The sequence below is a fragment of the Coptis chinensis genome, chromosome 2 (assembly GCF_015680905.1).
Source record: "Coptis chinensis isolate HL-2020 chromosome 2, ASM1568090v1, whole genome shotgun sequence".
NCBI lineage: Eukaryota > Viridiplantae > Streptophyta > Magnoliopsida > Ranunculales > Ranunculaceae > Coptis > Coptis chinensis.
In genome coordinates this window covers 51,853,251-51,878,750 of record NC_141457.1, presented here as the reverse complement: position 1 = coordinate 51,878,750, position 25,500 = coordinate 51,853,251, and the positions used below count along the sequence as shown (strand labels likewise).

Here is a 25,500-nt window from a genome sequence, read left to right as displayed (position 1 = left end):
TGGACCTATTTTAAAGTCTATTTGGAAGCCCAAGGCCAAAGGATTCGTTGCTTGGACCAAAGCCCAAAAAAGAGGATAGAAGGATAGAGCGTAAGAGAGAAAATCGCTTTACGCGTCTAGGACGATGTATCGGCCCGGACATATTGATTGCATCCGAACGATAGATCGAAAGGCCCGTGACGCATTGATTAAGTCCGGGACGATAAATAATGCGGCCCGGACGCATGAATCGACATCTAATAGTAGCCAATTCCTTCTCGGTTTGAAGACGAAGTCGGACTCGGAAGAAGTCTATTTGTATTAGGAAACAAATGACGGTTTGGAATGCTTCTAGAGCTCATTGTAACCCCTATAAATAGAGGACCTAAGTGCCTCATGTAATTGGCCAATTCACTTATATTCTTGTCTCCTTAACTTGAGGCGAGAGAGATTAATAATAAAAGATCGGTTTTAACTAGTCGAAGTCTTAATAAATTAGTCTTTCTAGTCTTATGTTCTTTGACTCTTCTTCTTCTCGTTCTTCGTGTTCTTCCTTCTTTATGGAAGGCTAATCTTCTCCTTCAAGGGAGAAGATGAAGCCGATGCTTAAGGTTTAATGATTCTTCCGATTCATGGTGTTCTTCAATCAAGGTTAGTTCTTTATGTTTGTAGTTATTAGTTCCATTGCCCACAGGGGGGGATGGAAGTATAGAATAGGGTTTATGTTTTGCAATATTAATATCATGCTAGTGTTCTTTACTTTTCTTCTAGTAGTATAGTTTTTAGAGTTAGGGAAGTATTCTTTGTGTTGCCTTTAGGGGTAGCTCAAGGAGTGGTGCCTAGGGGAAGTATTCTTTGTGTTTGCCTTAAGTGGTGATTCATTGAATGGGCAGCCCTATTAGGAAGTACTCCTCGATGTTGCTCTTGGTAATACATTGAATGGCTGCCCGAGCTTACATAAAAGGAAAGAAGATATTAATAGCATAAACATAGGAACAACCTTAAGTAGAGTTAATTGTTAACGATGTTTTAGATCCAAGAGGGCATCGACTTTCGCCGATTGCCTAATTGTAGTCTACTTGTAAGAACAACCATGAAGCAGAAGGTCATAGATCAAAAGTATTGGTGGATTCTAATCTCTTGAATTCCCTCTCTTATAAATTCTCAATAGTTTAGTTAGTTTATCTTAGTTTAGTATTTAAAATCTCTACAATCATAGTTTTTAATCCCTCAAACCCCCTTTCCAGTCCTATCCTTCACATAACATACACTTAAAAGTGGAACGATACCCTACTCATCCTTTACTTATTGAGGGATAATTAGGTTTTGATGCGCTTCTATTTGTTCAACGACCATCATACATTTACATCATCCATACACATCTGCACACACAAAAAGAGGCAGTGTCAGTAGTTTATTGCAGGTCCCCAATTTTGGTGTTTTTTTTTTTTTTTTTTTATATATTCACATTTTTTTTCTTTTTTTAATAAAAAAAAAATAATATATACATATCACTGTTTTACCCAAACTGTCATGACTAATGGTATTTTTTATGACCGTTAAAAAGGATGAATGCATAACAGTTTATTTAAAACCATCACAAATGATATGATTTGTTGTGACAGTTTTTGAGCAGTTGTTACCGTTTTTTTTTATGGTTTTATGACTGTTAAAAAGGATGAATATAATGCATAACTGTTTATTTAAAACCGTCACAAATTATATGATTTGTTGTGACGGTTTTTGAGCAGTTGTTACCGTTTTTTTTTTTTTTTTTTTATGGTTTTATGACTGTTAAAAAGGATGAATGCATAACTGTTTATTTAAAACCGTCACAAATGATATGATTTGTTATGACGGTTTTTGAGCAGTTGTTACCATTTTTTTTTTGGTAGAGAGAGGCTAGTCTGGAACAAATATTTGTGACGGTTTTGGGAAAAAAATAAATGACTCTCACTCCGTCACGGTTTTGGAAAAAAAAAACAATGACAAAAGACTTTTTGTGACTGTTTTTAACAGTGATATAAAACATTTTTTCTTGTAGTGCAAGTTCATCATTTTTTGCTGCATCCATTACGACTGTTCTTCTTCTTTTTTTTTTACTACCTTCTATTTTATTTCTAGATTTGTTCATGTGTGCTTATGTATAACTTGGGTTTTTGGGTCCAGAAAACTTAACTTTCTAACATCTAAAATAAAAGGCCAATTGCACTCATAGTTTTTTACATGTATTTACTAAATGGAACAAAGTAAAGTCATCTTCCGAATCTGTCGAGACGCTACTACTGTTGAATTTCGCTTAACAAATCTATCATCTCCTGAAGGTTGTTGTTTTTTAATCTTCGTTGTTATCTCTTCCATTTGTTAATTACCGTCTTTTTGTACTTGATATGTTATTTGATATGGTGTTTAATATAGTTGTTTTACATCCATAATGCATTATTTTTGGATGAAAACATTGTTAGACGATAGCGATGGTGTTGTTGATGTGGTTTCTTAGCAATTGTCGTTTCTTTTCACTTCAAAATGTTCTGCCCAAACCCTTGCACTTGGAGCTCTATTCTGTTAATTGGGGATTCCTTTAAAATGCTGAATTAGAAATCATTCACTGTCCTATTCATCAAGGTATTGTTTTATCTCTTAATTTTATTAAACCTAGAAACTTGTAGAACGAAGGTCGTTCTTTTACTGGTTATTGTTTGTTTTTAGTGGGGTTATATGTATTCTTTGCAAGTTATGAACACTAGCCTCTTTTGTTGATTGAGTGGTTTACTTATTTTGAGATGATTTGTGGTTTATTGATAAAGGTATCTTTTACTTACAAATTCATTGTGAATCTAAGTTTGAGTTCAATTCTATAATGTTCTTTTAGCTTGATCTATACTACTGACTTCACATGCAACTTACCATGTGGTGAACCATTCTTAAGTAGCAAAAACATGTGATAATTTAATTTCACCCATTGTATAGTGTGAATTTATTGACCTATGTAATTACTAGATTTGTCATCGAATTTTAGGAGGTATGAGTAGGAAGATGCGCATGAGTTCTTGCAATGCTTGTTGGATAAATTGGATAGCTGTAGTATTGTGGATGTAAGCGCGAAAGATGAGGAGAGTGCGTCTTCTATACAGGATTCTAGTCTTGTCAATAAAATATTTGGTGGTCGTCTCCAAAGCAAGGTATATTATTTTTGTTAAAGTTTCTTGAAATGAAGAAATTTACATAGTTGAATATGCTTGCAGTAGTGCTAAAAGAAATGCTACCTCTTTATAGTTTGTCAATTATAGCAATAAATGTATTGTGGGTGTGTGCTTTTATATGTTATAATGGATTCATGAATTAAAATATGAGTAAATGAATCGAATGCTCTGTTATAATCTAAATGCCCCGTCTATAGCTTTAGTAGTTGAGCATGAGCCTTTTAACCATATGTAGAGCGAAAAAGGGATCTCGGTGGTGTGCATAGCTGTAGGCAGAAACTTGCTATTTTCACCATTAGTTATATTACTTATCGAAATTGTATTAACTCCTTAGACATTTTCTCCTATGATTTGCTTAGTCTTAAAGACATTTACATTTTTCATGATGCATGTGCACTAACATGTTTACGTAGATAGCTTTGGTGCTTGATATTCTTTGACATAGACACAATTGATGTAAATAATGATACTTATATACATATTAGCAGTTCAACTTTTTTATTTTGTAGTAAACCGTGTGCTACTTACTTGCATCCCTAGTATCATTCCATGCTTAACAATACTTTTTCCTTTTGAGGTAATCTGGAAACAATGTCACTGACTATATTCTAATGTTTGTTGTGGATTTTCAGCTGCACTGTTGTGAATGTGGTAATTCATCAGACACTTTTGAGCCCTTGGTTGATCTGAGCTTGGAAATTGAAAATGTTGACAGTCTTCCAAACGCTCTCAAATCCTTCACCAATGTTGAAAAAATTGAAGAAACAAAGTTTGCTTGTGAAAATTGTAAGAAAGATGTGTTAGTAGAGAAGCAATTTACGCTGGAGCAGACTCCTTCAATTGCAGCTTTCCATTTAAAGAGATTCAAAAATGATGGCTCTTATGTTGAGAAGATCGACAAGTATGTAGAGTTCTCTCTAGAGCTTGATTTGCAGCCCTTTAGTGGAAACCAAGAGAACGATAATGTGAGTTCTGGAACTTTCTCACTTGGAAAATAAGAAATCAATTAAGACCTCAACAATATTTTATATCTAATTTCGTACTTGGAACTTGGAACACACAATCTACATTTAGAAATATGACCTACCTATATGGCTTCATTGCACAATCATGATCTAGTTACTGCGTATGGTCTTATTATGAAATTTGATTTGTTCAGATGTTTGGACGTTAGGACCTAAACCATGAATATTGTTTTTTTTTCTTCTCTATAACCATTGTGTCTAGTGTAGAGTAGCCTTGTCTTGATTTTGGTCTGGTATGGTCATGTCTAGTCTATGGAGGCATTAGATTCTTATTTATTTACAGGTTCTCATCTAATTATCATTTGTGTATAGGTTGAGTCAAAGTATGTATGAGTTATATGCAGTTGTGGTACATACTGGCCTTACATCTTGTTCTGGACATTACTTCTGCTTCATCCGTTCTTCTCCACAAACATGGCACAAGTTGGATGACTCAAAGGTAACACTCACAAATTTGTCTTTTATCTGCACCAATGTTGTCTTTTGTAAAGAAGTTAATTTATCATTTATTAACATGCGATCCTGCACAAGTATGAAGAATCTATTGTACGAATTGTCAGCATTGGTTTAATATAATAGGACAATCCAATTGGAATAAAAAACAAATGATCTTTTATTTAATTTTATAGGTGACAAAAGTTGCAGAAGATTTTGTTCTCTCTCAGGAGGCCTACATTTTATTCTATGCAAGGCATGGTACACCATGGTTTTCAACTTTGATGGAAACCTAAGAGCAGCGTGCTACCACTTCACCAAAATCTGTCCTTGACGAGCAAAGGCTTTGGTTTTGTCAACATAACTTTGTACACAAATGTGACGCTGAGAAGGTTATTGCAAAGCTCAATGGTTATGGTTATGGTTATGAAGACAACCTCATCCTTAGAGTAGAGTGGGCTGCACCAAGAATAGACTAGATTGTTAGTTGCTCCTTTCATGAGTCAGTATGAAGTTTGTTGGTAACTGTGTTTTTTTATATGTATGGCACTACACTATCAAGTTTTTATGTCTTAGATTGATGACTATATTTTTATAATAATGTTTAATTGATTGGCGACTTTGTTTTTTGTTATTCATTTGTTGATTAAGTTTGTGGAATGTGATCTTTATATCATATTTGCTAAAACTAGATGTGCATGGTGGACATTATTTGACCCAGGAAATATATATATATTTTTAGTGGCTACAGTTTACTAACGGATATTTCCATTACAGACAATAGTTAGTAAATAGCACATCCCATTACTAATGGACATATCCGTTAGAAATGACAAATTTAATCGCGCCATCAACAGTTAGCTATCTGTTACAAAGAATTTTAGTAATGGATATAACCGTTACTAAAATTATTATCAGTAATTGTTATATCCGTTACTAATTTTGGCCTAAGTGGGAGTGACGCCCCAGAGCTAACGGATATAACCGTTAGTAAAAATATAAGTAACGGATATAACCGTTAGTAAACGCCTTTCTTGGTGTAGTGAATCATTGCACTAATATAATTTCATTTAACAAATAATAACAAATTAAATCAATGCCTACTATGTAGTAAATATTTCCTTTGTATCCCTTAAAAGCGGTTGAATATCCTCCGCGACATTTGAGTTTACAGGGTTCTTCGATCTCAACAAAGGATCTTACAAGAAGATCGATTGATTAATGATGTATCTCCAAACGGCCCAGTAACGTCGCGTGTGAAGTGTTCTAATCGACCCAGATAGATCGTTTGGTATAAAGTCGGGACAATCTTGCCAGGTTGTTTAAGCCAATGTTTCGGGTGTTTTTTTTTGGTGACCTAGAGAGATTTAGTAGTACGGGCAATAATAACTTCTATACACATAATGTAGCAGTAGGTTTTACTTTATTAATTGGCTGTCTAGCTTGGTCATCGACGATTTCTTGGCACCTCATTGTTTTGTTTGTCTACTTCTTTAATTTCCGTTGCAACTTTTTCACTTTCCACATTTGTTCTCATTTGGTCATCTTCCATTCATCTCTCATATTTAGTATATCCCATTTCATATCTCATTTTCTCTGCTCTCATTTATCTAATTTATTGTTGCACATGTTCTCTTATTTCTCTCATTTATTGTTGCACATGTTATCTCATTTTTCTAATTTGTTGAATTGTTTCATCTTTATGTTCTAAAAAGTTGGGGTATTTCATTTTATTGTTTTGATTATGTTTGATTGAGTTGTTTAGGACTTAGAGTATAATTTTTAGGGATTAGGGTTTAGGACTTGTGAGTTTTAAATGGTAGAGAGAAAAAAAATGGAGGGAGAAGGACTATATATAAGAGGTTACAAAACATGTTATGTAACGCCCGTATTTAAAATATGTATTTTTCTATTTATTAATTAATTAAATTATTTATTTAAAAATCAGCTGGATTGGATTTGGACATGTGGGCCTGATTTTTGGGCCCGAGTCTGTGTTGGGCTTGGGTTTCGGACCCAAGTATATAAACATATTGTTCTAGAAAATAGGGTTCAGGGAATAATAAAATAATGAAAATGGAGGCAGAGATGAAAGCTGGATTTCTGGAGGGTGGAGCGCGACGGCTCGGACTCGGAGAAATTCGTAAGAGCTGTTCATACAGGTGAGTAGCTATTTTGCTATTTCACCAGATTTGTAGTTTACATATATCGGCGTATACTGTTTCTGTTTTTTATACTGTTCATCATCCGGTTGTATTGGACTTCGTGCCATTTGGTTTTATTAAATTTTGTTAAATTTCGGATCTTGTATTAAACTGTCGAAATCTTGTTGATTTGGAAAAACTGTTCGAACTCTGTAAAGGTGTTAAAGGCGGCTGGAGAAAACCGCCAGTAATGGTTTTAGTTGAACTATTATGGGTTGTTAATTTGAACTCGTGGGGTGGCGTTATAGATGGTGGTAGTGGGCTGTTGGAAGCTCCCAAGAGGCGTCAATGGGGCGCCAACGCCATCATTGGGCTACTTGAAGGTTTTAGATGTTTGTGTTTGTTGTTTGGGTTTTGGTGGGTATTTGATTGGTTGTTGATGTATGATTGAAGTAGCTAGTGTAAAGTCGATTGATTGTGGGCTGTCGAGTGAAGGTTGGGGGAAGCCATTAATGGCGTTACTGATATACTGGAGTTGAACTTTTGCAGTTTTCATTGGTTGGAATTCGTCGGCTTGGAAGGGATTGTGGGTGATGGCTAGGGTAGTGTGTGTGAGGGCTGAAAATGGTGGCGGTTGGAAGCTTGAAACAAGCTTTAATGGTGGCCGAATTTTGTCTCAGATCTAGTTTTGGGTGAGGGTTGGATTGTAGGATTTGGGGTTTTTGTGTTAACAAATGTTGTTTGGTTTTGGATTTAGTGTAAAACCGATTTGATAAAGTTTGGAATAGTGGTGGCCGGCGACTTGGTGGCTGGTGGAGGAGAGAAACTGAGGAAGAAGATGCTTCATTGACGATTTGGGCTTGGGCTGGGTTGGTGTATTTGGGCCCGAGGTTATGTGGTTTGCTTTGGGCGGTCCATGTTAGGTTAAACTATTTTGGATCGGTTTGATTAAGTTTTAGTTTTGGTAGGACCACATCGGTTTGGTTGGGCCAGCTCTTTTTTAGTTTTGTGTGGACCAATTCTTTTTAGCCTTTGTTTTGTATGGACCAGTTCAATTAAGATTGGACCACTTTGGTTTAGTTTGGTTGGGCCGGACCATATCAGTTTTTGGGTTGGACCAGATTCATTTCTATTTTCCGATTTGTGGACCAGTTCAATTTAACATTTTCGGGCCGAACTCAGTTATGTTTTGGGCCAGTTCAGTATAAGTTTTTGGGCCAGTTTCTAATATTGCTTGGGCCAGTCCATATAATTTAATATAGATCCCATTTGGGTCGGGTAGAATTAATAAATTGGTTTTAGACTTTCGGGTTTTAAGGTTTGGGCTTGGCCAGTTGGATCCGAACCATTACCTTAGTCACGAGCCTGTGAGCCATGCACTTTGACCTTAGCCATGAACCATGGCTATGACTATAAACCTGTTGAACATAGAAACAACAGTTTGACTTTGACTTTGACTTTTGACTTTGACCATGCCAGTTTGACTTTGACCATGACATGTCGATTTTGACTTTGACCGTTGACCTTTGACTTTGTAATGTTGACTTTTTCCCGTTTTTCACATATTTAAGAATATGGACAAATATAATAATAAAATATTGTCGAACATCATATAACGTTGTTTGTCATTATCGAATTAAGATTTGACGTGAGGAGTGTGTAAAGCTTATATATATTGGGCTTTGATTGTGGGTGTGGGATTTGTGGGATCATTTTAATTGTCTTTGCATTATATGTTGTAAATTGTATGGACAAATCAAATGCTAAAATGCTGTGGAAGCTTGTATAAATTTGGTGGTCATTATCTAATTAAGAATTGACGTTGATATTGTGACATTATATAATATGTTGGGATATATATATATATATATATATATAATGCAATATGTTTGGGAGAAATAAATGTATAAATACTCCATTATTATATATGTGAGATGCTACTATGAGGTAGTATATGATTGGTGAATATTTGCCTACGGGATTGTGGCTTAGTGCAATAATATATTGGCACGTGAAAGAATGAAAATGGTTATGAGATATATTTGAGACATTTCTAAATATTGTGGCTTAGTGCAATAATGTATTTGACATGCATTGATATAGTGAAACGTTTATGAGTCATAAATGTATGACACTGAATAAATTACGAACGAAAATCCTAGAACCCCGACTACCACAACTCATGTGATCCGGCCCCGTGGGCGTATTTGATATATAAGATGTTGTATATATATGAGATGTTGATTGACCCATGTGTTGGGCAATCGTAGCCGAATAGTGGCTTGATATATAAGATGTTGATATATAAGATGTTGTATATATATGAGATGTTGATTGACCCATGTGTTGGGCAATCATAGCCGAATAGTGGCTTGATATATAAGATGTTGATATATAAGATGTTGTATATATATGAGATGTTGATTGACCCATGTGTTGGGCAATCGTAGCCGAATAGTGGCTTGATTATTCCGTTCGCAAAATAGAACGATGACGCGCGATATTTTATGCCGAATAGTGGCATTACTTACATAATTGCTTCCGTGTGAGGATTTACGGTGTCTTGTGCGGCATCCCTTCGGGGGTGGTTATTTACGGAGTGGTTCATTATGTAAGGGGAGGCATGTGGATGTACATGTTAGGTGTTGGGTAGCGATTGTGGTAACCAGGGGAAACTAGGTAAGACATAGATCCGACGTGATTTTAGGGACACACAAAGAAAGTCTAAATTAATATAATTATGGTAATATGTTGGTAAATGATATATCTTTAGATAGATGATTGTATATGATTTGGCTGGTTAGTATTTTAGTTAGAACCTAAGGCGCCTCGTGGAGGAACTAAATGCCTTTTTATTATGCGTATGGTATGTTGTATTAGTTGTTGGAAGTTAAGGCGCCTCAGTGGAGGAACTACCTGCCTAGATTATTGTACTTAAGTATGTTATATTAGTCGTTGAAAGTTAAGGCGCCTCGGTGGAGGAACTAACTGCCGTATGGATTATGTATATATTTGTATAAGTATATGTTGTTTTTTTGAGCTACTCACACCAGTATTTTTATAATGCTGACCCGATTTGCATGTTTGCTTATCGGGTGTGTTCATTCAATGAACATGGTTGATAAGTTTTGACAGGTTTAGTGTTGAAGAAGAGTGGTTGCTGCTTGTGGTTTGCGTTAGCATTGCATTTCATGATGTATTTTGTTTTCCCTTAAGGTGATATAGATTTTCAGTCTAGACAATGTATTTGTACTTTCATTTGTAATTTTAAATAAGGAGTTATTGAAAAGAGATTTGTAACCTAATCTTATTTGTAAATTTTTGTAATGAAGATGACTGTTGTTTAAGTTAAAATTTTTATTGGTTTTAATTATCCGCAAATTTTAAATTGTTTATGGGCTTTTGGGAGTGGAGAGTGCGTCACACCTCGGAGATCGAAGAGTCGGGGACAAATAATGTTTTTTCCGAATTCTGTCGAAATTCGGGGTGTGACATGTTAACTTGGTGTATTTGGGGTGCCCAACACAAAACATGTTTTTTAGGTTAATGACAAACTTGTAATAAATTTTTTTTGTTTGGGTTTTGCCATGAAATAATAGAAGGTGCCTATAGCACGAGAGCCTTATATTGATCAAGACAATTTTCATGCAAGATTTTCAATTGTAAAATTCCACGATAAAGTTTCAAAAAGTGTTAGACATATCAACACATGCCAAGATTTTTTAAGTCAAAATCCCAATAATCCAATAATCCAAAATTTTATTTATTTTGGTCGGCCTTCAATATAATAAGAAGGAATAAGGATTTTGAAGCGCGCAAACTCTTTATAACCCTCCAGACCTCCCCAAACTAGCACCTCTTCCAATACCAATAGGAGAGAGAAAATAAAAGAAAGAGGTAATGTTCGTTTCTCTCCTCTTTTTGCTCAATTGTTAACTCGTTTTCAATGTTGTCTATTTTAATTTTATTTGATTTTTTTTTATTAATGACAAATAAGAAAAAGGTGAACAGTATTTCTCACTCAAGAAGTTTATTCACAGGCTAGTAATTGTATGTGCAACAATATAAGTCAAATATATGGCTAGTAACCTGTTTTACGAAGGATTTTACATAAGAGAACGACATATATACTATTGGTTGACGGTGATGAAGTAAAGGTGTGGAAATTGGGTTATAAATAGAAAAGCTGGTTGTGGATGGCTTGAAATGTTACAAACTAAAGAACCAGGACACAGTGGAAGTGGCAGACAAGAAGTTCATATGCTATGTGCGTGAAAACATGTGAGGTTAGCTAGTTGAGGGTGGTGATGATGGTGGGTGCTTTATCATCAGTACTTGGGCTACTAGAGTGCTCTGAAGCATACTTTAAATGGAAATACCTTGTTGGGTTTCCCTCTCAAATCCTAAATTAGCCAAACAGATGTAATAGGTTTATGCTTATGGATGCCACATGGACCAATCGTAGTTTGGTTTTGAGGAAAAGTACCATGTTACAGGACTAGTTCCCATTTTCGACTCTTTTTCGCTTGTTGATAAACGATATAAGGTATTGAAACTTCTATTGACACTAATGTTGTAGAATCGTAACTCGTATATTAAATAGCAGAATTTAAGAGTTAGATTTAATCTTAAACCGTATTGTAAATCGTAAGATTTTTTTTAGACTTCAAATAATAAAGATAATAAAAATCCAAATTACAATTTTACATAACCAATAATAAAAATACTCAAAATCCAAATTAAAATCCTAAAACATTACTAGACTACTAAATTACTAATAACTAATGATTAAAATCTAGTCTAGTGATCTCCAAAAAGTTATGACTCAAGCTCCACTCATTCTTCAATTGCCTTCAATTGGAACTACTTCATTTTCATGAACATTGCCATCAATGACAGCCATGTCAACTTCTTCCATCCCACCATTGTCATCTTCTAGCATAATATCACCTACAATTTCTTCTTCCTCGTCTTCAATGACCTTGTTCTTTCCTTTAGTAGATTTTGTAAAATCTCTTGGTCCTATCAATTGTTAACATGAAAAGTCAGTGATTTGGTATTACTTGGCTAACACAAATTACTTATTCTATTTCAGCGTTATGCTTTTATTACTTACGGTGACGTTTTCGGCTTGGCTCTCCTTCTTGTGCAACAAAGCAATCGACAATGTCCATCCATGTGGTGTCTTGAGGAAGCACGGGTTGTTCACTCTCCACAATCCACTCATTGGCATCATCTAACTCGCCCAAACAGATTGGATTGGTTCCTAGAACCCGGTGAACTTGACATTGCTCAAGTGCAAGATTGTACTTGACAAAAACAAAAGCATTTAGTCATTTATGTTCCAATCTATTTCTCTTCTTTGTGTGTATCTACAATCATAACATTATGGTTTTGGTTTATGAGTATAATTTGACAATTTCAACAAAAGAAACAAACTAGAATTGTTAACTAGTAATGCCCAGTAACTCAGTAAGTATACTATTGACTTACTTGTTCAAATGTACTCCAATTACGCTCGCAACCTGTAGAACTAGCAACTAGGCTCAACATTCTAATAGCTACCTTTTGCAACTCTTTGCAATGATTTCCAAAACTTGACCACCAGTTAGCTACATTGTGCATTAGTCCATTGTCCATTAGTGATTAGTCGTTACAAACTAATGTTAGACTTACGTTATACAAAATCACAACTCATCTAAACTTCTAAAGTTAATTAATCACCTGGTTGTTTTGGGTTTCTTGATTACACCGCAGACTCTCTTCCAAAAGATCCACCCGCCGCTCTAAATGTATTAAGTTGTTTATCAATGATTCTTCTTTCTTGTCTTGATGGAATCATACGCTCAATAGTGTCATAGTATCCACTCATCACTTCTTCATCGGCTTTAAAGGACTCACTGAAATGAAAGTGGGGATTTAAAAGATAAGCGACAGCATGCAAAGGTCTATGAAGTTGTAGATTCCATCTAGCATCAATAACTTTCCAAACACTTTTATATCTTCTTGGCACTCCACCTAAGTTCTTGGCAATTCCTTCTTTCGCTCCATCCATAGCGTCATAGATGTAGCCAATGGAAGGCCTATCATCCGCATCAACAAGTCTTAGTACTCTAACCAAAGGAGTGACACAATTGACGGGGTACTTGACACCTGCCCAAAATTCCTTATCCCCCATAATGATGTTACTCACCTAAAAAAGAATTAGTTTCACTGTTTCAGAATATTAAAATGATATAACTACAATTTAGAAAATCAATTAATTTAAATTATTTAACCTTAACTTTAGTTACCTCAACAGTTTCCAATTTCTTTGAATAGCTTGAATGCTCCCATTCTTTGGAAGTGAACATACTCCTCAAAGGTTGTCGATTATCAAGCATGCTTTGCAATGTTAGGTAATTTGTGGCAAATGGAGTAACGGCAGGCCTTGCTAACTCTCTACCGTTAGTGTTCTTTCGCATGAGATTCAAAACCCATGGGTGGCCGTATATGTAAGTCGTCACTTTCTTGGCTTTTTTTTATGGTTGCTACTGGGAATTCCATCACTCCAAGGTCTTTCAGCATGTTGTCTATGCAATGGGCAACACAAGGAGTCCAAAAAAGATGTGGCCTCTTATCCATAAGTAACTCTCCCACTTTTACATAAGCCGATGCACCATCCGTCACAACTTGCACCACATTTTCTTCACCCACTTCTTCAACAATATCATCCAACATAAGGAATAGATTTGTAGCATCATGTATTATGCTGGAAGTATCATATGACCTCAAAAAAATTGTACCCATTCACAAGAAAGTTAGTGATAGACCTACTTTTACTATCTGTCCATCTATCCGACATAATAGAACAACCTGTTTTTTTCAACACCTTGTATTTCTCAAGCTTTTCGTTTACCGCATCTACTTCCTTCTTCAAGAATGTATTCCGAATTTCATGATAAGTGGGTGGTTTTTGACCTTTCCCAAACTGAGAAACTTCATCAATCATTTCTTTAAAATATGTGACGTTCACAATGTTAAAAGGCAATGCACAACCATAAACAAACCTACAAATCTTAGTACAACACTTCTCTCGGTCGGGTTTTTTCCAAACTTGATTAAGAGTGTTTTGTTTCGTTCCAACACCATAATCACCCAAAGTCATCTTTGTTTTCAGCCCAACTTGTATATCATCACCATCGACAAATAAAGGTTTGTCTTGTTCTCGCCTTTGTGCAATTTTATCAACTTTTTTATCATCCAATATCTTTTTAAACTTTAAGTAAACTTCTTTTGGATTGCTTTTGCAAGGCGCCAAATCTCTTCTAGTTCTTCCTAAATGATTTTTTATCCGAAAGATGCCTCCTCCATTGAATATTTTTCCACAGTAATTGTAGTTAAGTTTTGCTTTATTACCTTCTTCAACTTGGGAGCAATGCTCCTATGTACCGTCCTTTTCTTCTTTGGACATATTGAAAATGACTAAGCTTGATATTGTAGAAGAGGAAAAGAGAATTGAACTTTATAATAAAGAACAAACTTTGTCTTGTTTGAAGTACAAAAAGAATGAAGTACGACATTTTGTCTTCCTTTGGGCAAAAAGAATGAAGTAGGACTTTTTGTCTTCCTTTTAATTTTTCATTTACAAGAAGTCTCTATTATTTACGATAAGTTTTTGTCTGCCTTTTTTGTCATTTACAAAAAGTATAATTATTATAGTAGCTGAGGGACACGACTAATATTTTGATTTGTATTTTTCCTTAAAAATAATTATTTCAATCCTCTAAACCAATGAAATTTAAAAAGCATATTGTTTAATTAAGACATACCTGAAAGGCTAAATATGGATGCAATATTGCATTTGGTTGTTTAACCGTTCCATACTTCCATATATAAAGTTCTCGACAGGTGTTCACCTCAATATAAAAAAAACAAAAAAACCCCAAGTGTTTTTATGTAACAAAAGGATACATTCATAACATTGCAATATCAAATGTTAATCATATCAGAAGAACAACGGAAAGGGTTATAATGTTGCTTTAGTCAGAGTTGTCGTTGTCGTTCATATATAGTATATTCATGCATTTTTGTAGAGTTCTTATAACTATTATCTAATGAAAAATAATCAGTTTACTATTTTGGAGAATGAGACAATTGGTAAAATAAAAATTTCAGATTATTGTATTGAATTATTGATCTTGACATGAATTTTGCTAAGTATCTCGGATAGTGGAATAGAATTGTATTAATTTTCAATTAAAATTTTATAGTTACGTCAAATTTGCATCAAGAATATATACATTCCATACAATGATACAATTTCTGTAAATTTTCTTATAATTACAATAAATTTCCTTAACGAAATTATTTCTATATGTAAACCTTGCATTAAATTTTGATATTTCCAAATTTATTCTAACTCAATAAGCAAAAATTAAAAATTAAAAATAAAAAACGTGGCTAGTTGGTTTGCCACTTTGCCCACAAAAAAAAATTCCATCAGGACGTGCCTGAGTTTGCCCCCCACAACACACTTTCTATAGTCAAAAGTCAAACTGCAACACCAAAATAATAAATGATGTTCCCTTAAACAGCAAAAAAATCCACTATAGTCAATGGCTGACCCATCCTAACTTAAGACATCAAAAATTGATGTCCCATTTACCAACAGAAAATAATTCTTAAACTTTTCCTTTCTTCTCCCTCGGGTTCTCAGATTCAAAACCAGGCGCAGCCCGAAAACCTAAAGAAAAAATGAAATCTTAGTTATAAATTCAAAGTAAAGGTATGTAAATAACGACAAATTAGATCTCTTCTGTTTGGATTTTGCCAACGATTTAATTCGATGTCTATACGGTTCGAGTTTTAACGGTTTCTACAACGTAATCCATATTCCGTTTTGTTGTTTTAAAATTGAAAATTTGTAATTGTCTAAGATAGAAATGGAGGGACATGAGTGTTTTTCTGAAAACACGGATAAACTTGGGCATTGTTCACTATTTTTGTTTGCTGTACCTCCTGATATAAAAAACCTGACCTCAGCCTGTGAATGCCAACAAAACATCACCCTCTCAGTTTCTTATTGCCCTTGCACATATGTCCTCATATTCATAATGGCTCGCTTATCCAAGGTTGTGTGGTGTTACCAAATCTTCTCTACTTCCTTTCCCTCCTCATATAACTCACTGTAGCATAGACAAATGCTTTCATAATCTCAGCCACTGCACTTTTAGACAACTAGCTTGTTTAACATTCATCCATGTAGAGGCACTCGAGGAAATGCTTTGACTTCTCTGTTGTCTTTCCCCTTGACTTAGACCTCCTGTTAACAATAATGTCTTCAAGTTGAAGTGCGCTATTTATAAAACATATGTTTACAATGACCCTTTTTAGGGATCTGAATCATATTAGAGTTCGATGCGGAATGAGGGCTTACCTTGCCTGTCTTTTTCATGTAATATTACATGCCTTTACTTGATTGTGTGGCTATACTTTCATTAATGCCAAATACTAATCCTTATTTTTCTTACAGTTTTTGCAACCTACGGTTAGTCCTCACGGCATTGTTGCATGACGCACCGTTCCTTATAAAATGGAACATACTGTTCTGCCGGAGCTTGATGTACCAGAACATGTCCTCCAACCGCTTCTCAGTATTGCAAACTGCTCAACTTTAAACAGTGCTCTAGAAAAACTGATATCAAGTGCTAGAACTGAATATGGCCGATCGGCTCTTGCTGCCATTAACATCATTCCTTTAGTTCTTCAGCTCGTAAAATCCCTATCAACTCTTGAGACTCGAAGCTTTCTCTCGTCATCACTGAAACTCCTTAGAAATCTATCTGCTGGAGAAGTACAAAATCAAAACTCATTTATCACCAATAAGGGAGTCGAAATCATATCAATTTCTTTGAAGTCTGTGGTTATATATTCAGATTCAGATCAGGGGGTCGTTCGAGCTGGATTGCAACTTCTGGGAAATGTTTCTCTTGCGGGAGAAGAACATCAAAGAGCAATTTGGCATCATTTTTTCCCTTACCAGTTCATGGAAATTGCTAGAATCCGGAAAACAGAGATCTGCGACGCTTTATGTATGGTTATTTATACTTGTTGTAGTGGAAACAATGAACAAGAAGGGGAGCTTTACGGTGTTCAAGGTTTGAAGATTGTTGCAAAAATTATTGGGACTGCTTCGGAAGGTATGTCGTTTGGATTTCTTTTGAAAATTGAGTCAGTTTACTGTTTCGTTTTACCATGTTTCTACTAATATATGTGATTACATTTGTTTGGTTAAATGTTAAGGGTACACTACAGCACAGCTCTTAAACCCCAAACCAATTTACTTTGAACATCGAACTTTATCAATATACGTTTGCATGCAAAAGCAAACCCATGGTTTAATGTTTGACTTGAATTTGATTTTTTACCAGTTGGTTTTGCTGAAGATTGGTTTCAGTGGCTTGTTTCAAAACTCTGCCTTGAAGAATCCCAGTTTCCTACAATCTTCTATCAGCTAGGCATGGATGTTGTTGTTAATAGTGAAGATTTGAACTGTAAAGTTGCTGTTTTCTCAGAAGAGCAAGCATTTCCATTGGGTGTACTTTCGGAGGTGTTGAACCAACAAACTGATGATATTTCTGTGTCCAATGAATGTATAATGTGTGTTCTTGGAATTCTGAAGAAAGCTCTTGTGACTGTTGATTTCTCCTCTAGAGGCAAATCTGGTCTTCCTACAGGAATTCCTGCAGTTGATCTTCTGGGTTAGTCAATCACCATTCTGAGAGATGTTTGTGCAGGGTCAGATACTGATAGTGCAGGGTCAGTTACTGTTGTTGATTACTTACTATCATGTGGACTTCTAGAGCTGCTATTAAACATTCTTCGCGACCTTGAGCCACCAGAAATTATCAGGAATTCTAGCTCTCGAGATGAGAATCAAGATAGTGCTCATGACCTATTGAAGAAAAGCCCTTACAAAGGATTTCGAAGAGACATTGTCGCTGTTATAGGGAATTGCTTATATGGAAGGAAACATGCTCAAGATGAAATCAGACAGAGGAATGCGATTGTTTTGCTATTGCAACAGTGTGTTACAGATGAAGATAATCTTTTCTTGAGGGAATGGGGAATTTGGTTAAAGAGAAATCTGCTACTAGAAAATAACGAAAACAAACAAGAAGTAGCTGAATTGGAGCTCCAAGGTGTTGTTGATGCCCCTGAACTTGCTAGACTCGGATTGCGAGTGGAGGTGGACCAAATAACTCGACGTCTCAAGCTTGTCAATGTCACATGAAGAAGATTTTCCCGCAACTCCATATTCAGTCGTTTTCTAATTTTCAACTCTAAAAGAAAATTTTCGCAATTGAATATTCTGGTCTTGAGTTAGTGTATGTAGTTGATGTAGCTTGTAGAAAATATCTTTTGCGGTTATAAATCAAATTTCGAACTTGGCCTTGAAGAAGAAAATGCTCACTGTCCCTCACTTGCAAAAAAAAAAAACACTAGGCAATTTTTTATTTAAAAGAATTGCCAACGTCATTTGTTCTGTGCCAAACTCCGACACATGGGTGCCAGCTTAGTGAAAGGGTTTGAAATATCAACAAAGAATTATTATTATTATTTTTTTCTAATTTTGTTTTTTATATCTATTTCTCTCTGTGCAAGCTGCTGGGGCACTATTGATAAATATAGGTAGCTTATTTCATTGCCCATTTGGTTATTATAATGTATATATATTGTATCAATTGGATCGTTTAATTGTAATTATAATTATCTTTTACAGGAAAAAGACCAAGGGATTTACTAAACCCCAAGGCAGTAAAACTGATGCAATCAGTCTTCTCTATAAAAGATAATATTACCAAGAAGGAAACACGTGAGATCAGTGCTCTCTGTGGTGTTACAATCACACAGGTGCTTTTTGTTTTTAATTAATTAATTAATTTATATTTCTTTGATGATTCAGTTTCTTACATTTAAAAGTTTCTGTCGGCAGGTTCGGGAGTACTTTGCTGGCCAATGTTCAAGAGTGAGGAAGCTTGTTCGTTTGTCTAGGGAGAAAGCAGTCAAGTCTGATGTCGGAAAGACGTTACATGGAGGATGTTCTACTAGCTCTGATCCTGCCATGCATGCTATGGATCAAACTACATTGAATACTATGGTTCAAACTCCATTGAGTACTATGATTCAAATTCCATTGAATACTACGGATCAAACTCCATTAAATATTATGGATCAAACTCCATTGAATACCATGGATCCTAACACAATTACGCCTGATGCCGGACAGACATCACAAGGAGAGTGTTCTAGTTCTGATCCTTCCATGCATGTCATTAATCCAACTCCTTTGAATTCTGTGGATCCTAGGACTGATGGAGAAGGCCCCTCTTGCTCATCAAAGCAAGAAACGATTCCTGGAGCAGACGATTTTGAAAAGAAGTTTATTGAAAATATTTTCAATATGATGAGGAAAGAAGTAATATTTTCTGGCCAGGCAAAGCTGATGGAGTGGATCCTGCAAATACAAAATTCTGCGGTGTTATATTGTTGCACATAGTGCGACTTCTTTTTGCTTGAGCAATTATCATTTGTATAACCCAGTACTTGATATGACCATTCTTTACATTTCAGGTTTGTTACTAAAGGGGGTCTAATGATGTTGGTAGCATGGTTGAGTGAAGCAGCTCTTGAAGAACAAACAACTGTTCTTTTAGTCGTTTTCCAGGTGCATATTTCATTAATTGGCATTGATTAACATACATGATCTAAGAAAAGACATGCACTAGACTGAAATGGTCACTATACAGGTTCTTTGTCATCTTCCATTACACAAAGTTCAGCCTGCACAAATGTCAGCTATTCTGCAAACTGTTAACAGGCTTCGTTTTGACTGGACATCAGGTGAATTTATTATGAATTTCTGAATTTGCATCTACCAATCATAGATATGTGCCTGTATATATGTGCAAACATACAGAATATATGTATCTCTTGTGTATGTTTCTTGTGTGGTTTTGGACTTATGCATCAAATTTTTCTTTCAGATCTTAGTGCATTACAAAGTTTAGTGGTTTTAGGTTTGAGTGTGCCACTGTTGTATTGTGTGCCTATTGATAACATTTTGCTTTCATTTCATGTGTTAAGTATTCTTGAATCATCAGCTTTCCCTTGATGATTGAAGTGTCAATAATCACTCAAACGTAGAGTTGGAATGTGGGAGTGAAATGAAATATATAATCTCTTAGGTTGGTGAGGACTTGTAATTATCTGGCAGAACTGTATCCAGCTGAATGTTTTCAGTTTTCTATGGGAAAAAGTACACGAGGGAGATGTCAAGGACTTTTTTGGGTATTCAAAATCAAACTTAATATTGTGGGAGGAAAAAAAGTCCATGGTGGACCACTATAAGGAGCATATGTTATATGTTTTATGTACTTTCTGATTAAATCAATCTATGATATATGTGTTACTAAGGGTGTGTTAGACAAAGTTGTTTAGCTTGAGCTTGTATTCATTACCAAATTCACTTTCTTATCCAAACTATCCACTCAGTTCCTACTCTTTATTCTAATGCATCAATGTCCTCTTTTGCATTTTCTGACTCATAGTCGTCATTCCGTTCTATTGGGTTTGGACCTTCACGTTGATTTTGGTGGCGTATTTAAACTGTTAAAAGTTTAAATCTGAGTAAACCAAACCAACCAATTGAGTCTATCCATGGTTTCAGTATATTTTCATTATTTTGGTATCAGGAGAAAAAGGCAGAGATGCTGTTGGTCATATGGAAGTATGATAGACGAATATTAATATTTTTAACTGACCTCAAGATTGTATGCAAATCAATGTTAAGTGTTCTACACGTAAAATCTATTATGTTCTCGACATAATAGAGATCATCTTCGTCAAAAAATCAGATGTACAACCTTGTAAAAAATCGTTTTGAATGTTATGGATTATCCAACGGCCCAGTTTTTTTTAAAAAATATTGGTTACAACTTTTGACAATTTCAGAAATTCAATTGAGTTGATATTTTGTCGGGGTGGGATGTATACCCCCACCAAATATTAGTCCTCAATTTATCTTGTAAGTCTACTTTTAGGAGTGAGTAAGTTTGGAGTCACTATAATGTGGAGTTCATATAACCATCCCCCATCTTTGAATAGCTGTATATGTTTCTTGACGAGGTTGTTTTTCTTTGCTTGATCTGATTGAGTTTTGGTTATGTGAAGATACAAGCTTCTTCACCTTTTCATACTTCTTCGGGTGTTTTGTTCTCGAATGTGTTGTCGTTGTGCAGCATTAATGTGACGTGATAAATCATGATGATATGAATTGACTAATTGACAAAATTTCTCTCACATTATAATTTGCCAAAGGAAAAAGTGTTACTTTTATAATTTGATGGGGTTTGCATAATTATTTTGAAGAGTACTTTAAGTATGCTTTTGTTCCCAATTATTGCTTACCTGTATTTTCTTCCATTTACAATGGTTACCTTTTGAAACTCATTTAATTGATGTGAAGATCAGACATATCGAACAGGGCAAAAGTTTTGTTATCGAGATGGAGCAAACTATTCGTAAGAAGTCAGGCTTTAAAGAGACCATCTTCAACTCCTTTTGCCACACAAAAAGAAAAAAACCTCGGGCAGAGGTATGAAACTTACTCCTTTTTTTCTCTTTTTTCCCCCTTTCTATTTGATGTGATCGTAATTTGTGTGTGCATGAGCGGTGACATATCCACCATTGAATGGCATGCAAACCTTGACCTCCCTGTAAGTGTATAAAAACTTATTGTTGTGTAAGCAGTAATTCCCCCCTGCCTACATGAGGGGATCTTATTGTTTTGTTTTCATCTGCCGTACAGGAGGAAATATTATCTCTTGCTTTAGAAAGTTCAGAAAGCTTCAGGTATTTTTCAATTATCAATGTTGGCTACATGTGTTTCTGAGGGCCTGCTTGGCGTGCCCTGTTATTGGATATTTTATCTAAGTCATTCATAATGATCTGGACGGTTCCGTTTGTGTTGCATAATTCAATTAGGACAAAAATAAAAATAAAATGACTTGCTACTTATTTTGGATCATGAGAAGAAAACTTAGTACCAATGGAAACAATTAAAATGAAGAACACGTTCTATATTTCACTGCCACATAAACAGGTGGTGAACGTGGAGAAGCACGTCTAAACAGGCCCTTGGATGTGATTGCTGACGTATATTATATTGAATACCTATTTTGCTCTTTAATTTAAATTTGCAACCATACTCTGTTCTTCAGGAAATCTGAACCCCTTCCAACCCAAAAGCTACTCCAAGCATCCAGCGACGATTCAAGCAAAAATCATACTCGCAATGTTTCATCAACTCGTATCCTTAGCATATTTGTTTTGTTCTTATTCGAATTTAACAAGATTTCAATAACGACTTAATATTTTAACCAGTTAAGGATTAGTGGATTAAGTAACAATTTTGACTCCTGATCAAATTATTTTTGGCACACTTAGAAGTACATGGTTGAATGATATATACTGCACAGAGCAGGTAATGCGCAGTTTGTTCGTACCATAGAGGTTCATTGCCTTTTTTTTGAGCAGGCAATATTTATATAATGTGTCACTTTCTGAAAATGGAATCAGTGCTTGGCCAGATGGTGTCTACCAATGGCCCCCAAATAATAATAAAAAAAAATAGAGGTTTACTGGTATGCAGGTCAACTTCCCATAAATTTTTACTATTAAGAACGATAAAGTTGATCAAGATCTGTGTTAATTTTGAAATTCATTAGCCCCAGCCCCACCACCACTCCTCCGCTCGTGCACACACACACAACGCCACCCCCACATCGCCTTGAATGAGGAGAGGTCCTTGACATTCGTAATGGATCTTTGTTATTCAGTCGAAAGTAATTTAATAACAGACGCTATAACGCATTTGGGAAAAAAAGCGTCTGCGATCACACATGAACTCCCTTAATCAGTTTAACTAAACAATATTTTTAAGCAGTATTTCTGTCATTCATGTCACTGAATTGTTTTTACTCCATTGAAGCTACCGTACTTAATTGTAGATAACATCAGAGTTATTGCTACTGAAGAAGAAACTTTGGAGAGATAAGAGAGCTTCTCTCACAGATCTCTGTATAGAAAAATTCGAGGTTTACATAGTAGAAATCTCCCAACTATACCTTAGAACTCTTAACAATCAGTTTCTCGTGTGAGATAGAAAATTTCTAAAAGTCTCAATCATTATATGGACTAGTGTGTTCTCAAGAACGCCCATAGTATGCTATGGGAGTTCTCCAACACTGGCAGTACGCTATGGGTGTCTGAAACTTTTATTGTATTGAGCAGAAAATGTGGACTAGGGTATTGTAAAGTGCAATTTTACTTCTCAATGATTTGTTATGGAAGCTGATTGGAAGAATATGCTATCTACAATTATGTCAAGTACATTTTTCATTTATTATGGAAGAGCACCTTGAAAAAGGCTCTGGAACTGAAGATCTGTGTTGATAGAAGTGATGGACTTATGCATGCTGGCCTGGAAGTAGTTATACTGTTTTTAACTATTTTTAAGCTCCCTATCAATAATGTCTTCATAAGGTAGTTATTCTAGCCTGGCTAAGTATTGAGTTTTGCTTATTTGAACATCAGCTGTCTATGGCCTCCTTCCATTGCGTGTGAATTGTAAAGTGTTTGAGTTAGGTCGTAATCATGTAAAAATAATTGATTAAAGGGCAATACCTTTCTTACTTTGGTTTTGGTGTTTCAAATGCCTTTGATCTGCTCAGAACTAAAAAACTTTAATAATGTGACACTTATGAAAAATTTGGTGTATAAGTTCTGCGCCATTATGGAACCATTTCATAGTAACTTATTAGGGAGCGACAATTATTATTTTCTTAACTTACTGATGAAATAGAATAAAGATGCTAATCAGGAAAATAATTAGGTATGGATTCAAAATCACTATCACTGTCATTTGTTAGTCTAGATAAGTGATCGGCAATTACATTTTCGACCCATCGTTTATCTTTAATTTCTAAGGTAAATTCTTGCAGGAGGAGAATCTATCGGATCAATTTCTGTTTAGCATATTTTTTGGCAGAAGGTACTTAAGAGCTACATGGCCCGTGTAGACTAAGGTCTTTGTACCAACCAAATAAGGACGGAACTTATCTAAAACATAAACCACAGTTAAAAATTCTTTTTCTGTAGTAATATAATTTCTTTGAGCATCATTTAAAGTCTTACTAGCATAATAAATAACAGTGGACTTATCATCTAGTTTCTGGCTTAACACAGCACCAACAGCATAATTGCTAACGTCACACATAAACTTGAAAGGTTTAGACCAATCGGGAGGCTGTATAATCGGTGCAGATGTTAAAGCGGCTTTTAATGTTTCAAAAGTCTGTTTGCAATCATAATTGAAATAAAAAATGACATCTTTTAAAAGCAGATTAGTTAAAGGCCTAGCTAATTTTGAAAAATCTTTGATAAAACGCTTATAGAAACTTGCATGGCCTAAAAAGGCTCTAATGTCATGGATAGTCCGTGGTATAGGTAAAGACGCTATTTTATCTAATTTGGCCTTATCTACTTCTATGCCGTCGTTGGATATAATATGACCTAACACTATTTCTCTTTTTACCATAAAATAACATTTTTCACAATTTAAAACCAGATTCTTTTTCTCACACCTTGTCAACACCTTGGAAAGGTTAGACATGCATTCACTGAAAGAGTCTCAATAAATAGAAAAATCATCTATGAAGTGCTCCATCATGTTACTAAAGATATGAAACATACACCGCTGGAAGATACCAGGAGCATTACAAAGACTTAAAGGCATTCGTTTATAGGCATATGTTCCAAAAGGACATGTGATTGTAGTCTTGTCTTGGTCGTCAGGATCGATAATGATTTGAAAATAGCCAGAGTAGCTATCTAAAAAATAGTAATAAGCATGACTAGCTAGACGTTCGAGCATCTGATCTATAAAAGGTAAAGGAAAGTGATCCTTTCATATCATGGCGTTTAAGCATCAATAGTTAATATAGATCCTCCATTTCATAGGAACTCGTGTGGAAATATATTCACCCGCAGCATTACGCACAATAGTAACCCCCAATTTTTTAGGAACTACGTGAATAGGGCTTACCCATTCGCTACCGGAGATGGGATATATGATACCTGCATCGTAACCGTAAGACTTCTTCCCTGACCACCTCTTTCATGGCAGGGTTCAAGCGACGCTGAGGTTTGCGTGAAGTCTTCGCATTATCCTCCAAATGTATACGATCTGTGCATATACTAGGGTCAATCCCCTGACCATCCGATCGCGGAACGATGTTCCCTAATCACTCTAATCAAACGTGCCTCTTTATTAGCAGACAACTGAGAAGATATGATCATCGGATGACTACCATCCGGATCAAGCTGAATATATTTTAACTCAGCAGGAAGAGGTTTAAGCACAGGGGTGAGAGGAATGGGTAGAAAGGCTTCCGGAGGGTCTTCGTCTTGAGTAGTAAAGACTTGTTTAGGTAAGAGGTCTTCAAACTTGGAAGATGGAGCTACAGAAGGATCTAAGATAGGAGTAGACTCGAAAAGGGCGTTGACTTCTTCTACGTAGGATTCATCATCGAAATCTGAACTTTCAAAGGAAAGGAATTGATGTATCTGATTCTCTGGACATGTGTTGTTGAAATAATCTTGAGCTAAGCT

The 25,500-nt window shown here is 35.4% G+C and overlaps 4 protein-coding genes across 7 annotated transcripts; 3 read left to right on the top strand and 1 right to left on the bottom strand.

The window, feature by feature from the left end:
* The first annotated feature begins 2,453 nt into the window (after window positions 1-2,453).
* Window positions 2,454-4,938, top strand: LOC147516491 (ubiquitin carboxyl-terminal hydrolase 21-like). The gene is made up of 6 exons (XM_086593295.1): window positions 2,454-2,543; window positions 3,012-3,161; window positions 3,815-4,147; window positions 4,415-4,440; window positions 4,520-4,646; window positions 4,837-4,938. Exons 1-6 carry the CDS (start codon window positions 2,454-2,456, stop codon window positions 4,936-4,938), a joined length of 828 nt encoding a protein of 275 aa, XP_086449421.1.
* Window positions 4,939-12,532: 7,594 nt separating this feature from the next.
* On the bottom strand, window positions 12,533-13,250 carry LOC147516490 (uncharacterized). The gene is made up of 2 exons (XM_086593294.1): window positions 13,080-13,250; window positions 12,533-12,979 (listed from the first exon to the last, which is right to left on the bottom strand). Exons 1-2 carry the CDS (start codon window positions 13,248-13,250, stop codon window positions 12,533-12,535), a joined length of 618 nt encoding a protein of 205 aa, XP_086449420.1.
* A 2,144-nt stretch (window positions 13,251-15,394) lies between these two features.
* Window positions 15,395-18,460, top strand: LOC147516489 (uncharacterized). The gene is given in 3 exon segments (XM_086589063.1): window positions 15,395-15,553; window positions 16,301-16,967; window positions 17,199-18,460. Coding segments are annotated over 2 exon segments (1,470 nt in total). The 5' UTR covers window positions 15,395-15,553; window positions 16,301-16,360; the 3' UTR covers window positions 18,062-18,460.
* LOC147516488 (homeobox protein LUMINIDEPENDENS-like) lies at window positions 18,322-22,256 on the top strand. 4 transcript variants are annotated; one of them, XM_086589064.1, is made up of 8 exons: window positions 18,322-18,459; window positions 18,551-18,681; window positions 18,764-19,326; window positions 19,402-19,495; window positions 19,578-19,671; window positions 21,301-21,545; window positions 21,638-21,681; window positions 22,050-22,256. In XM_086589064.1, the coding sequence occupies exons 4-8, from the start codon at window positions 19,424-19,426 to the stop codon at window positions 22,198-22,200; spliced, it is 606 nt and encodes a 201-aa protein (XP_086445190.1). In that variant the 5' UTR covers window positions 18,322-18,459; window positions 18,551-18,681; window positions 18,764-19,326; window positions 19,402-19,423; the 3' UTR covers window positions 22,201-22,256. The 4 variants fall into 3 exon arrangements, 1 of the variants encoding a protein (XP_086445190.1); XR_015211057.1 differs by having other exon boundaries at window positions 18,764-19,495; XR_015211059.1 differs by having other exon boundaries at window positions 18,764-19,495; window positions 21,296-21,545.
* The last annotated feature ends 3,244 nt before the right edge of the window (window positions 22,257-25,500 follow it).

What these genes read in the sequence shown, in the direction of transcription:
- LOC147516491 (XM_086593295.1), top strand. Translation starts at nt 2,454, where the DNA reads ATGGTGTTGTTGATGTGGTTTCTTAGCAATTGTCGTTTCTTTTCACTT. An exon ending in TGCACTTGGAGCTCTATTCT is followed by an intron (nt 2,544 to 3,011) that starts GTTAATTGGGGA and finishes AGGTATGAGTAG; the next exon opens with GAAGATGCGCATGAGTTCTT. An exon ending in GAAACCAAGAGAACGATAAT is followed by an intron (nt 4,148 to 4,414) that starts GTGAGTTCTGGA and finishes TGTCTAGTGTAG; the next exon opens with AGTAGCCTTGTCTTGATTTT.
- LOC147516490 (XM_086593294.1), bottom strand. Translation starts at nt 13,250, where the DNA reads ATGCGAAAGAACACTAACGGTAGAGAGTTAGCAAGGCCTGCCGTTACT. An exon ending in AGAAATTGGAAACTGTTGAG is followed by an intron (nt 12,980 to 13,079) that starts GTAACTAAAGTT and finishes ATTCTTTTTTAG; the next exon opens with GTGAGTAACATCATTATGGG.
- LOC147516488 (XM_086589064.1), top strand. Translation starts at nt 19,424, where the DNA reads ATGATGTTGGTAGCATGGTTGAGTGAAGCAGCTCTTGAAGAACAAACA. An exon ending in TTCTTTTAGTCGTTTTCCAG is followed by an intron (nt 19,496 to 19,577) that starts GTGCATATTTCA and finishes GTCACTATACAG; the next exon opens with GTTCTTTGTCATCTTCCATT. An exon ending in ATGCAAACCTTGACCTCCCT is followed by an intron (nt 21,546 to 21,637) that starts GTAAGTGTATAA and finishes TCTGCCGTACAG; the next exon opens with GAGGAAATATTATCTCTTGC.